Here is a 12,918-nt window from a genome sequence, read left to right as displayed (position 1 = left end):
ACATGTTTTATTGGATATAAACAGACTTGGTGTTGACCCTTTCAAAAATCGACTACAGCTGAAATCAGATTTTTAGTTTCTATTCGTAATTCATATACTGAAGTTTATAATTTCCAGTAAAATAAGTGATAGTCTCATCTTTTATCGTATCGGCAATAATAAATATATTTTTTCAAATTTTCATTGTTTAAAAACAAATAACGCGGTATATGCAAAACTGACAAGAACATCTTACAGAAATATATTACCCATCATCGAACAAATAGCGAAAAAAATCGCTTAAAATTCATAATCTAATCTTGATAAGTGAAAGAATAAAATGTGTGAAAATCAGATTTTCAATAGTCTCGAAATGGTGGTATGGTAAAGTCGTGCTTTCTGGGACAACCTATACTTCCCGTTTTTTGCAATTATGGGACCCTTCAAAGGTCCAAATCTATCTACTACGTGATTAGAGCATCTCCGGAGGATCCTGCAATATTTCGTTTGTTTATTGGTTCGGTTTGAATGGTGTGATTGGAATAAGGCGTTGTCAAATGGACATCACGGTATAGTTTGTACAAGGCATTTCTGCACAATCTTTTAAATTATTTAGCGGTTCTGTAAGGAAAACCTTTTTTACTTTTTTCAGAAATTCAATTCAATTCTTCCCTGATCTGATGCATTAAGTCCAATATGGATTTTCGGGTATCCTGGTAGTAATTATTTCGAAGAATTCCTCTGACGATTTCTATTTCTCTCGGGGATGAACCAGCCTCGGGCTGAATTTCCTCTTAATAAAGAGTCAATCAATTCTATTTCTCTAGGAATACTTCCATTGGTTCATCGATTAATTCCTTCGGAAGTTGCTCCAGGGATTCTTTTAGAATTGCTCAAGGAATTTCTCCAAACATTTTTTGGAAAATTCTCCCATGGGTTTTCCAGGAATTACATCAAGGATAACCTTCGAGTTTACTTTGGAAATTGCTCCAGAGATACCTTCGAAAACTAATTCAGAATTTCACTAGGGATGTTTTTGCACATAACTTTAGAGAATCATCAAGTAATTCCTTCAGAAATTATATTGGAGTTGTTCCAGGAATGCCCATTATGGATTCCTTTATGGATGTTCCTCGATATTTCTTTAAATATTAGACTAGGGAGTCATCCAAATAAAATAATTCTCGAACTTCCCCATGGATTCATTAAGAATTTCTGTCAGGGATTACTTGAGGAATTTTTTCCAGGGGTTACTTGAAGAATTTCACAGGGAATTACTTGATGAATTCCATATATAAGATTCATCAAGGAATTACTCAAAGCTCTTCAGTAGTTTCCCCAATGATGCCTACAGTATTCCCTAAAAAAACTTGCGAAAATTCTTCAGGGATTCCCTTAGGAATCTCACAAGTTTTTCATTAGTGATTCTCCCAATGATCCCAATCCTCCCAAGCATTCTTTCCGGAAATTCACCAGAAATTTCTTTAGAATTTCCACAGAAATGCTTCCAGAGATTCCTTTAGAAATTCATACTGGCATTCATTCATGAGGTTTTTCAGAAATACCTTCATTATGATTCGCAGATATTCTTCAATAGCATCATACCTGATGTATTACGACTGCTGCCATGTATTGAATGCATTTGGAACTTTGTAGGCTCTAATGATGAAGCTCTTTCAGGAGAAGGAAGCTTCCTTAAACGACTTTCTCTGGATGACTTTGGAACTTCGAAAGGAGACACTGCATATTCTGCATACTCGACAGACAAAACGAGGAATGAATGTTCCGTCTCGTTCGAACCGTATGGACCAATGCACGAGTTCACTAATTTGACGTTTGAGTGGTGCCGTGTTATTTATGTGACCATGGAAACCAGTGAATTCGGCACCGCTCCAACGTCAAATTAGTAAACTCGTGCATTAGTCCATATAACAACGCCGCAAAACGTCAAACGCTTAGGAAATTCAACCTTAGCAACCGCGGCAAGCAGTCCCCTATAAACATCATTTTCCCACCAAATACGACTGACACAAAGTCAGTTAACATTCCATAAAAATTGCAATGAGATCATGCCTTTGTTTGTTTTTTTTTTTTTTTTTACTAAAAATCGTTTCAGAACATGGCATCGAAGTTGAAACCATTGAAACTGCACACAAAATTCATAGTTATCTTGTTCCAATGTTAGTAATAAATTGTTCACTTATTATTACTTCATTTACTTATTTATTAATCTATTGAATAAAACAACCAGTCATTATTATTATTTTCCAATATTAGGATCTCCAAATCGTCAACATTAGAAATAACGAAGTTGTTGACGTTAAATCAACGCTGTACGTTAATTATATCGTTAAATCGTATTTCAACACTATCAACGCAAGCTTCGGTTACCATTTCTGGTTCAAATCTACAAATCAACGGTACGGCATTAATCGTTGATTAACGTTATCAACTCTGTTAAGGCCTCACAGGACGTCATCATAATCACCCTATCCATTTCAAGAAGCAATTCCCAAGAACCACTTCATATATCGATGAGAAAATGTATCACTAAGATTCTATATATGTAGTGCACAACCCGATAAATTTTCAGCTTCATCGGTTCACTAAAACTCGAGATTTGCTTCCACAAAGTTTTGATGATTATTGTTAGAGTGAGACGAAAGATAGGGAAAATAACACGGTCTCCCGTGTCCCCTTAAGGACACTCAACGTTCAGGGAAACTGGAAGCGATTGGCCCAGGACCGAGTCCAGTGGAGAAAACCCATCCACTTGGCGCAGATCCATCGTAGCGAATTGTAGCTCATCAAGTATCAAGTTACGTCTGTTTGTCTGTGGTTCTTTGTGTTCCCTATCGACTAAAGACGTATGGTCATACGATTTTTGGTTCTTTCGGCCGTCGAAGTCTTAAGCGAAGTACCGTCAAGCTACCATTCACCGTGCATTTAAGAACAATTTACACTTCAATAAATTGTATAACTTTGCCAAATAATTTGATGCGTACTAGAATACCATTACGTAGCGTGCAATTATATAATAATTCAGGAAAAAATATAAAACTAGTGTTGGATAACAAAAAATACTCTAAAAATATGTTTGAAAATGTAATGTTAAGGTCGCCTCGTACCGTGCTATGTCACCATTTACCGTGCACACTAGTGCACCATTCACCGTGCATATAGTTTTCGTCATGATTTAATTTTGTATCTTGAAGAAACGTTGGTAATGGAGCAACTATGTTGCTAGTAGTGTGCGCACTCATTTTTAAGAATATTAAAATCTTCATTTATAATAAAAACGATAAAACGTTTAAAAATTTACTAAATAAATAATTTTTCATTAAAATCGTTATAGGAGGTTTGACTGTATTGTCCAAATCATTTCATATTCACTCAAACACTCAAAATGAAGTTTTTTAATCACGACATAACAATAAATCTAATATTACCGAATAATTTCAAGCTTTTTACAGTAATGCACGGTAATGGGAACCATACATATTGAAAAGGGTCCATTTACCGTGCATTTGGGTTTTGACTGAAACACAATGAAAAATTAAAAATTTCATAAAATTTCATTGCTCATACAATGAAATACATCTAACTAGTGGTATCCACAATGTCAACTTGTTGAAATTTTGAAAAATTTCATACTCTAACGTTAAAATGAAAAATGGTAATTTTTGGCGTTTCTACTAAGAGTGTTGAAAAATCTCATTATCAAACAGAATTCACATGATTTTGACTACTTAAACTAGGTTTTTCAAAATGCTTTGTGACAAAAACTACTTCATTTTATTAGTTTTATCTTATTTTGCTGACAAAATAATAATTTGTGAAAATTGTATGAATATTTTGTAGGAATTTGTATATGTGCACGGTGAATGGAGCCCGCACGGTGACTGGTGACTTAACAGTATGCACTTCAACAGAAAAGTAATCGCCTCTCTCGATGCGTGGGAAATTTCTTGCAAGAAATGCTCAAGAAAAGCATTTTTCTTTGAAAAGAAATGTCAATTCAAATGGAGCTCACTGTAGGAAATTTCTTGACCATTTCTTGAACAGAAATGTTTACTTTTCTTGAGCGGAAATGTTTACTTTTCTTGAGTGGTTCTATGTTTCCAATCGTTAATTCGTCTTGCCGTTTGAATGTATGCCGACTGTTCTGGTCCGTTTACGTATACGTTCAGCAGATGAACAATGTTCCCACCGGGGTTTATGTTCCCTAAGATTGCCCGAACTGCCGCCAGCCCTTTGAGGATATCGGGATTAATGGACAGAATGGTAAGGATCATTCGGTGGGGTATATTTTATTCCTTCTAGTCACAAAATACCAATCTACAATCTATCAGGTTTTAAGTAGGGATTTTATTGTATTGTAAACTATCAATACGATAATGGCATCAAAGTATCGATACTGTCAATACATTGACTGCAACTATCGGGAAATCACGTGAAATATTTTATTGGAGTAAAATTCTGGAAACATGGATGACAACCTGAGATTTGCTTTATTACTATTCGCGTAGACAAGATAATACCTACTGGTAAATATTATCGTTTAGAATAGATCAATTGAACTGGAACATATTTTTTTTTAATTTTCACAATTATAGATTGTTGAAAAACCTATAAATTTGCCTTTGAACAATTATTATTCGATATATCGGAGAGAAATATCGATATGATCGATATATTGAGTGCTTACGACCGTTTTTCAGTTTCGTCGTCTTCCTTATTAAACAAATCAACATTTACACAAACCTTGAACTTGACAAAGTGGAAAACAGAGACTGGGGTGGTTCTAATTTGGATACTAAGTGTTCATGCATCTCGGAAATTTGTACTCATAAAGTTTGTTCTTCTATTATTATTAAAATAAAACAGTCATCATATTTTTCTGCGAAAAATTATTAAAAAACATATAACACACAATAAGACCTTCAACCTACAGTAGGTCACCATAAACGGAACTCTGCGATTATAAACGTATTACCTATTATAAATTCCCAATTATGAATAATTAGCGAGGTTCTCCTAGGTCAGCGCATCGCGATGACTATAAATTGATCAAACGGTGCACCACCGATTGTTATTGGCTTTCTGTCCGTGGAAAATATTAGAATCCCTTCAATCCACTTTCGAAGCAGTTTGTGCGAGTTAATCGATCAAAAATGCCGACGCGTTGTATCCAATCTGTAGGAACGGATAAGAGTATCGTGATTAGTGGAATATCCGGCCGTTTTCCGCGGGCTAATAATGTGCGTGAATTTGCGAGCAGCCTGTACGGGAAGCAGGATCTTGTGGACGACCTGGAGACTCGTTGGCAACATACGATGCAGGATGTTCCACGACGTACCGGGAAGGTCGGGAACATGCAAAACTTTGATGCGGACTTCTTCGGAGTAAGTCGAATTGAGCGGGATACGATGGACCCACAACTGCGTATGACAATCGAGCATGTCTACGAAGCTATTCTCGATGCTGGAGTGAATCCTCAAACATTACGGGGCTCACGAACAGGAGTGTTCAGTGGAGTGTGTTTCTCGGAAACTGAAGTATGCATGTACTATAGAGCACGCCCTCCCAAGGGACTCGGTTTGTTGGGGTAAACTAATGAAGACTTGATTCAAATGTGAGTGAATTCTAATGTTGTTTTTTGTTTGAAGGTGTGCCAAGTCGCAGATTCCCAATCGTGTTTCGTACTTGCTAGATCTGAGAGGACCTAGCTATGTGCTGGATACTGCTTGTAGTAGCTCAATGTACGCCTTGGACGTTGCTTACCGAAGTATGATGAACGGCGAATGCGATGCGGCAATTGTTACGGGAGCAAATCTAACATTGCATCCCTTCATTACGTACCAGTTTGCAATGTTGGGAGTCTTGGCAAAGGACGGATATTGTCGGCCTTTCGATAAGGACGCAACGGGATACACTCGGTCAGAAGCCGTTTGCGCTGTATTTTTACAGAAAGCAAAAGATGCGAAGCGTGTTTATGGTCACATAATTCACTCAAAGACGAATTGTGATGGATTTAAACCGGAAGGAATAACTTATCCTTCAGGATCAGTACAACAACAGTTGTTAACTGAGTTCTACAACGAGGTAGGGATAAGTCCTACAGAGGTCGACTATGTAGAAGCACATAGTACTGGAACGTTTGTAGGAGATCCAGAAGAATGTGACGCTATAGATAAAGTGTATTGTTCCGGGCGAACCGATCCTCTGCTTGTAGGGTCTGTAAAATCCAGCATTGGCCATACGGAAGCTTCAGCAGGAGTATGCTCCATCACAAAATGCATTATCGCCATGGAGAATGGCCTTATTCCTCCAAACATCAATTATACTGATTACAGGCCTACGATTCCGTCTTTGGTTGAAGGTCGTTTGAAGGTTGTTACAGATGCAATGCCACTTTCGGGCCCATTGGTTGGTATCAACTCGTTTGGATTCGGAGGAGCAAATGCTCATGCTTTGTTATGTCGCAATTTGAAAGAGAAAGTTAAGAATGGCGTTCCAGACGATGATCTTCCAAGGTTGGTCACATGGTCAGGAAGAACCAGAGAATCTATTGAAACTATGCTTCATGACATTGGTCAGCGTCCCTTGGATGTTGAATTCATTGCTCTTCTGTTTAACATTCAGCAGCAGCCTACTCCTGGTCATCGGTATCGAGGATTTGGTATTTATCAGAAGAATGGAGATCGTCCAGCTGTACTACAAACATCATCCATCGATCGAGTGAAGCTTGATGCCATCCCAGTCGTTGCTGTTTTCGGAGGAATTAACACAAACTGGAGAAAAGAATTAGATGCTCTGCGCCAATTCTCCGTAGTAGAAGACACATTTGCTAAATGCAGCGGAATTCTGCGGTCGCTGAAGTTCGATTTGCACAAAAAACCATCAGGAAGAGAAAGCATATTGTACAATATGGTTGGAGCGACCATTCTTCAGTTGTCTATCGTTGATTTGCTGAGCTCGATTGGAGTGAAGTTTGACTTCTATGGAGGTCATTCCATTGGCCAATTCACTTGTGCATACATTGACCACAATTTGAACCTAGAACAAGTTCTTCGCTTAGCTTTCTGGCATGGATTAGTGTTTTCTGATTGTCATGCGGTTTGTGATCGCACTGCGTTTGTACAAATCAATTCAATGCTGAATCAGCTTCCATTGAAAAACTTTTTCAAGGATAGTGCAACCACCTTTGGAATTTTGACCGCAAATGAGAAAATTTTGATGGAACAGGTTCGTCAATTGAAATCGTCCGGCTTTGCAGCTGAAGAGTTGTCGTTTTTGGATGTGCATGCAGACTCAACGAAAAGTTCATCGCTTGCAAATAAACTTCGACAAACCGTCAATACCGTTTTGAGCAGAATCATTTTGCCCAGTGATAAATGGATTACTTCAGCATTGCCTCATACATCTTCTATATTCCATTCATCGAAACTGCACGATGTTACATCCATAGTAAATTTGATCGAGAAAATTCCGCATCATTCACAAGTCGTAGAGTTCGGTAGCTCAAAATCGTGTGAGAATGTACTTCGTTTGTTAAATCATAATTCGAGTTACATTCCTTCAGGATCTACAGCATCTGATACTATTAGTCAATTGTTGTGTCAAATAGGACAGTAAGTATTTCGATGCGTATTCTAGTTAACATATTATAGCCATGCATATATTTATTTCAGTTTATACATGACATCTCAGAACTTGAATATTGCTAAACTCTACCCGGAGGTTCAATTTCCAGTGTCTCGGGGAACTCCGATGATTGCGCCGTTGATCCGTTGGGACCACCGAGAAGATGCTTTTGTAGTTAAATATACTTGGGAAGAGAGTTCGAAGTCCAACATGTTGCGATTCAAGATTTCCCTATCCAGTCAAGAATACAAACATATTGTTGGCCATTGCATTGATGGTCGGATATTGTTTCCCGCTACTGGATATTTACAACTGGTTTGGGAGCTTTTGGCTTACATAGGCAACAGGGATCTTGTTGACTATCCAATTGAATTCGAGGACATTCGATATCTGAGAGCCACCACTCTAACGAAAGGACAAACTGTAGAATTGCTGATCACTATTCAGGAGATTTCTGGTCGTTTTGAGGTACTCATATTGAAAGTTTCATATTATTCTCTTGTTAATATTTTTTTTGTTTTATAGATTTCGGAAGGAGATACCGTAGTTGTGACAGGAATCGCTAGAATGTTGGGTGATGCAAATCATCCAAAAATTCAAGAAGTATCGTCTTCAGCTATAACATTGAAAACAAGAGACTTTTATAAAGAGCTTCGTTTACGAGGATACTACTACACAGGTCTATTTAAATCGGTGATGGAGGCGAAAACTGACGGAACCATGGCAAAAATTCAATGGAAGGGTAATTGGATGGCTTTTCTTGATTGTCTGCTACAGACGGGGATTATTGCGATTGACACTAGATCATTGATGGTTCCTACGGCAATTGAAAAGCTTTCCATTGCACCAAAAGCGCATTTGGCAATGATGGAACGCGAGGGAGAAGATTGTGAGTTCTTCACGATGAAGAGCTGTCCTAAAACCAACGTTTTGGTTTGTGGCGGCATTATGCTTTGCAACCCTCGAGCCAGCAGCGTAGGGCGTAGAAACCCTCCAGGTATTCCAGTTCTAGAAACTTATCAATTTGTACCGTATCACACCGATGATCAGGTTTCGACTCTGGAAGCAATTAGAATTTGCGTTCAGCTTGCGCTAGAAAATGTCCCTACTCTATCAATCAATGTGACAGAAATTCACAGCGAGAGGATTCCGGTTGTCGCACATTTGTTTGGAGAAGCAATTGCCGATCTTCCATTGGTTAAAGCCAATCTGATGGTTCTGGCTAAAACAGAAATTGAGTTGGAATATGTGACTGTCAAAGTGGAAAAGCTATCTGATCAATCAAATCTACTGTTTCTGATCACTGACAGCAATTGGAGTGAGCCGAACTTCCTACAAGACGCTGTTGGTCGTCTCGTAGATGGAGGATTCATCATTGTTCGTGAGAAGTTAACCTTCAAGTTAGATGACCTAGATGTACCAGAAGAACTGAACATGGTGGCCTCATTTAGAGTCGATCAAGAGGAGACATTTATTTGTCTGCAACGTAAAATCAAGGGATTCAATGATACTCCGGCAGTTATCCAGGTTGATTCATCCGACCTTAGTTGGCTAGCTGTTTTAAAACAGGCTGTTAAAGTCCGACCTGTGATCCTATTCTCACAGAATGACTCAGTTTCCGGAGTTATCGGTTTGGTGAATTGTATTCGCAAAGAACCCAAAATGCAAACAGTACGATGCGTACTTATTGATGACCATAATGCTCCAGAATTCTCTCTCAGTGATCCTTTCTACAAGAACCAGTTAGAGCTCGGAATGGCAATTAACGTATTGCGAAACGGAGTGTGGGGTAGCTATCGCCATGCCTTAATATCGAAGAAACCAAAAACGGAGCCTGTATCCAAGCATTGCTACGCAAACAGCCTGACAAAAGGTGATTTGTCTTCGATGATGTGGTTCACGGGAGCCTTCAACGAGTGGGATGTTGTACCAAATAAGGTAAAAGTTTCGTACTGCACTTTAAATTTCCGTGATGTGATGGTTGCTACTGGAAGATTGTCATCGGACGTGAGTTCATTCAGCCGACTGGAAGAAGAATGTGAGCTTGGTTATGAATACGCTGGCGTTACGGAAGATGGAAGACGGGTGATAGGAGTCGTGCCTTCAGGAGCTCTATCTACAATGGTTGATGCTGATCCTTCACTCGCTTGGACTATACCAGACAGTTGGAGTTTACAGGATGCTTGTACTATTCCTATTGTATACAATACGGTTTTAACAGCATTTAATATAAGCGCTAATGTGAAGAAAGGGCAGTCGGTTTTGATCCATGCAGGAAGTGGAGGCATCGGATTGGCTGCAATAAATATTGCACTTGCCTATGGAATGGAAGTATTCACTACTGTTGGATCCGACGAGAAGGTCAGTTATCTGTTGAACGAATATCCATCTCTTAAACGAGAAAACATAGGAAATTCGAGAGATTTGTCTTTCGAACAAATGATCAAGCTGAGAACCAATGGAAGAGGGGTAGACTACGTGTTGAACTCGTTAGCTGAAGAAAAACTGCAAGCATCTGTGAGATGCTTAGCGAAGGGTGGACATTTTCTAGAAATCGGAAAATATGATATGGCAAGAGATTCGCAACTGTCATTGGAGCTCTTTAAAAAGGGAATATCATTCACAAGTGTGATGTTGGATTCGGCAATCAGAGATAAACGTAATCTTAAGTTGGTGAGTTCATAACACAGTGCATTACATGTTCAATTTTTCTCTTATGTTCTTCATTTTACTTTTGTTATAGAGCTTACATAAACTATTGAATGACGCAATCAAGTCTGGTATCGTGAAACCACTGAAAACCAACGTTTTCGATGCTGCTGATTTGGAGAAGGCAATGAGATTTTTGGCGAGTGGAAAACATATGGGCAAAATAGTGATCAAAGTACGAGAGAATGAGAACGACGCTGAAACACTTCCAATCACATACTTTCCACACGTTTTCTGTAATCCAGATCAAGTTTACGTAATCGTTGGAGGCTTAGGAGGATTTGGTTTGGAATTGGCGGATTGGCTTATCCTTCGTGGTTGCAGAAAGTTGGTACTCAGCTCTAGTCGAGGTATCACCAAGCCTTATCAAGAATACAGAATTAAGTATGTTGCATGTAATATCGCATCTTTTCGGTTTACTAATTGAAACATCTTTTCAGAATATGGAATAGTTATGGCGTTCATACTCATATCTGTACTGCCGATGTTACCACAATGGACGGTTGTCGTGTCCTCTTGAAAGAAGCTTCTCGGTTCGGTTCCGTAACGGCTGTCTACAACTTAGCAGTGCAGCTTCGAGATGCCATATTGGAGAATCAAACTGTGGAGAAGTTCGTGGAGTGTATGGCTCCTAAGGCTACGGCAACTGAATACCTTGACAAGGTCAGTCGTGAGATGTGTCCTCATCTGAAGCACTTCATAGTGTTCTCCAGTGTTTCCTGTGGTCGCGGTAACGCAGGACAGAGCAACTATGGTATGGCAAACTCTGTGATGGAGCGTATAATTGAACGGAGAAACACGGACGGCCTTCCCGCAAAGGCGATTCAATGGGGAGCTATCGGTGAGGTTGGACTTGTAGCAGATATGGCAGAAGATAAGATCGATTTGGAGATCGGAGGAACGTTGCAACAGCGCATATCATCATGTCTTCATGAGATGGATTACTTGCTGACATGTGAAGCTCCTCTTGTGGCCAGTATGGTAGTGGCAGAAAAACGAACTGCAAGCGGATCAAAGAATGTCATCGAAGCTGTCATGAACATAATGAGTATAAGAGATCTGAAATCGGTGTCGATGGAGAGTACTTTGGCCGATATTGGAATGGATTCTTTGATGGCAGTAGAAATCAAACAGGTACTGGAAAGAGACTTCGACATGGTATTGTCACCGCAAGATTTGAGAACATTATCCTTTGCCAAGTTGTTGAAAATGGATGAGGAGAAAAAGCAAGCTGCAAAAGATCAGGAGGAAAAGAAGAGTGAAGGCTTTGTGATTGGAATGCAAATGCTGTTGAGAAATCTTGGCAACGAAGAAACGAGTGAATCGACACTGTTGCATTTACCTTCTGCTGGCCAAGAAGGCCGTCCACTATTGCTCATTCCAGGTGTTGAAGGTGTGGCCGGTAATGTTTGGAAAGCTATTGCTGCACAGATAAAGTCTCCTGTCTACATGCTCCAGCTATCGAGCACTTTAGATTGTGATAGCATCCCAGATATTATAGAACGTGTCATAGATGAGATCTGTGAAACAATGTTCAATGGTTTTGAAGATATTACAATAGTTGCTTATTCATTTGGAGCTCTGATTGCAATCGAAATAGCTCGATATTTACAGGCAAAAGGTATTCGCGGAGAACTTCTACTATTGGATGGTGCACCGAAGTACTTGAAGCAATGGTCACTGAAACAGCTGAATAATAATCCATCGGATGGAGAAATACAGAAGCTCATATTACTTGTCTTGATCGCCATGGTGTTCCCAGATCAGCCACCCGAGAAAGCCATGGCCATATTGGAGATTACGTCATTCGACGACCAAATTGAGAAACTCATTGAATTGGGAGCAGAGCAGAGCGAATATTCCCCAGAGTACACAAGAAAGATGACGAAAGCCCTTTGCAGGAGAATAAAAATGGCAGCTCTGATGTACCTGGACGAAGATCAACCGTTAGACCTTCCAATAACGCTGGTGCGGCCAACCGATGCCGTTTTCTCGGATATTGAGGATGACTACGGGCTTTCTAGTTATACCACAGGAGCTATAACACTGCGAATGGTCGAAGGCAATCATGTATCTATGTTGGAAAATGCTGATCTTGTGGAAATGATCAATAACTTTTGTGTTTAGTTACCGTTAGAATATTTTGAATTCGTCATTAATATTGTTATCTTAAATAAAGCACATTTATGTTTACCGATCTTTATTTATTATCTACTCAAAGGTTTGTGTCATTTTTGCACATTTTGCACCGGTATAGACTCTAGCCAATTACATGCTATAAAGTGGACGACGGTATGACAACTAAAAATAAATTTGACGCACACCCTTCGGTTGTGAATTGAATGTATGGCGCATGCATCTGCTAAATGCCGTTTAAAATGACGTATATGCGTTTATTTCCTCATTTTTTAAATTTGCATTAAACCTATTCGCCAACAAAAAGAGGATTAAATTTAAATAAGACTATTACTCTTCTTATTGACTTTCATGCAACTTTTTAAGATGAAGAGGCATCGAAGCCAAATCTTGAATTTTCAGGAGCACAAATCTAGAAAATCAGACGGCCGTGTTTGTGGAAAATCT

At 39.2% G+C, this 12,918-nt stretch overlaps 1 protein-coding gene across 1 annotated transcript; it reads left to right on the top strand.

Moving 5' to 3' along the window:
• Window positions 1–5,090: 5,090 nt before the first annotated feature.
• On the top strand, window positions 5,091–12,538 carry LOC5573929 (fatty acid synthase). Its single transcript, XM_021847676.1, has 6 exons — window positions 5,091–5,587; window positions 5,649–7,613; window positions 7,674–8,094; window positions 8,152–10,299; window positions 10,370–10,719; window positions 10,776–12,538. The coding sequence occupies exons 1-6, from the start codon at window positions 5,154–5,156 to the stop codon at window positions 12,460–12,462; spliced, it is 7,005 nt and encodes a 2,334-aa protein (XP_021703368.1). The 5' UTR covers window positions 5,091–5,153; the 3' UTR covers window positions 12,463–12,538.
• The last annotated feature ends 380 nt before the right edge of the window (window positions 12,539–12,918 follow it).

This window comes from Aedes aegypti, chromosome 2 (assembly GCF_002204515.2).
Source record: "Aedes aegypti strain LVP_AGWG chromosome 2, AaegL5.0 Primary Assembly, whole genome shotgun sequence".
Classification (NCBI taxonomy): Eukaryota; Metazoa; Arthropoda; class Insecta; order Diptera; family Culicidae; genus Aedes; species Aedes aegypti.
This window is presented reverse-complemented; position numbering and strand designations above follow the sequence as displayed.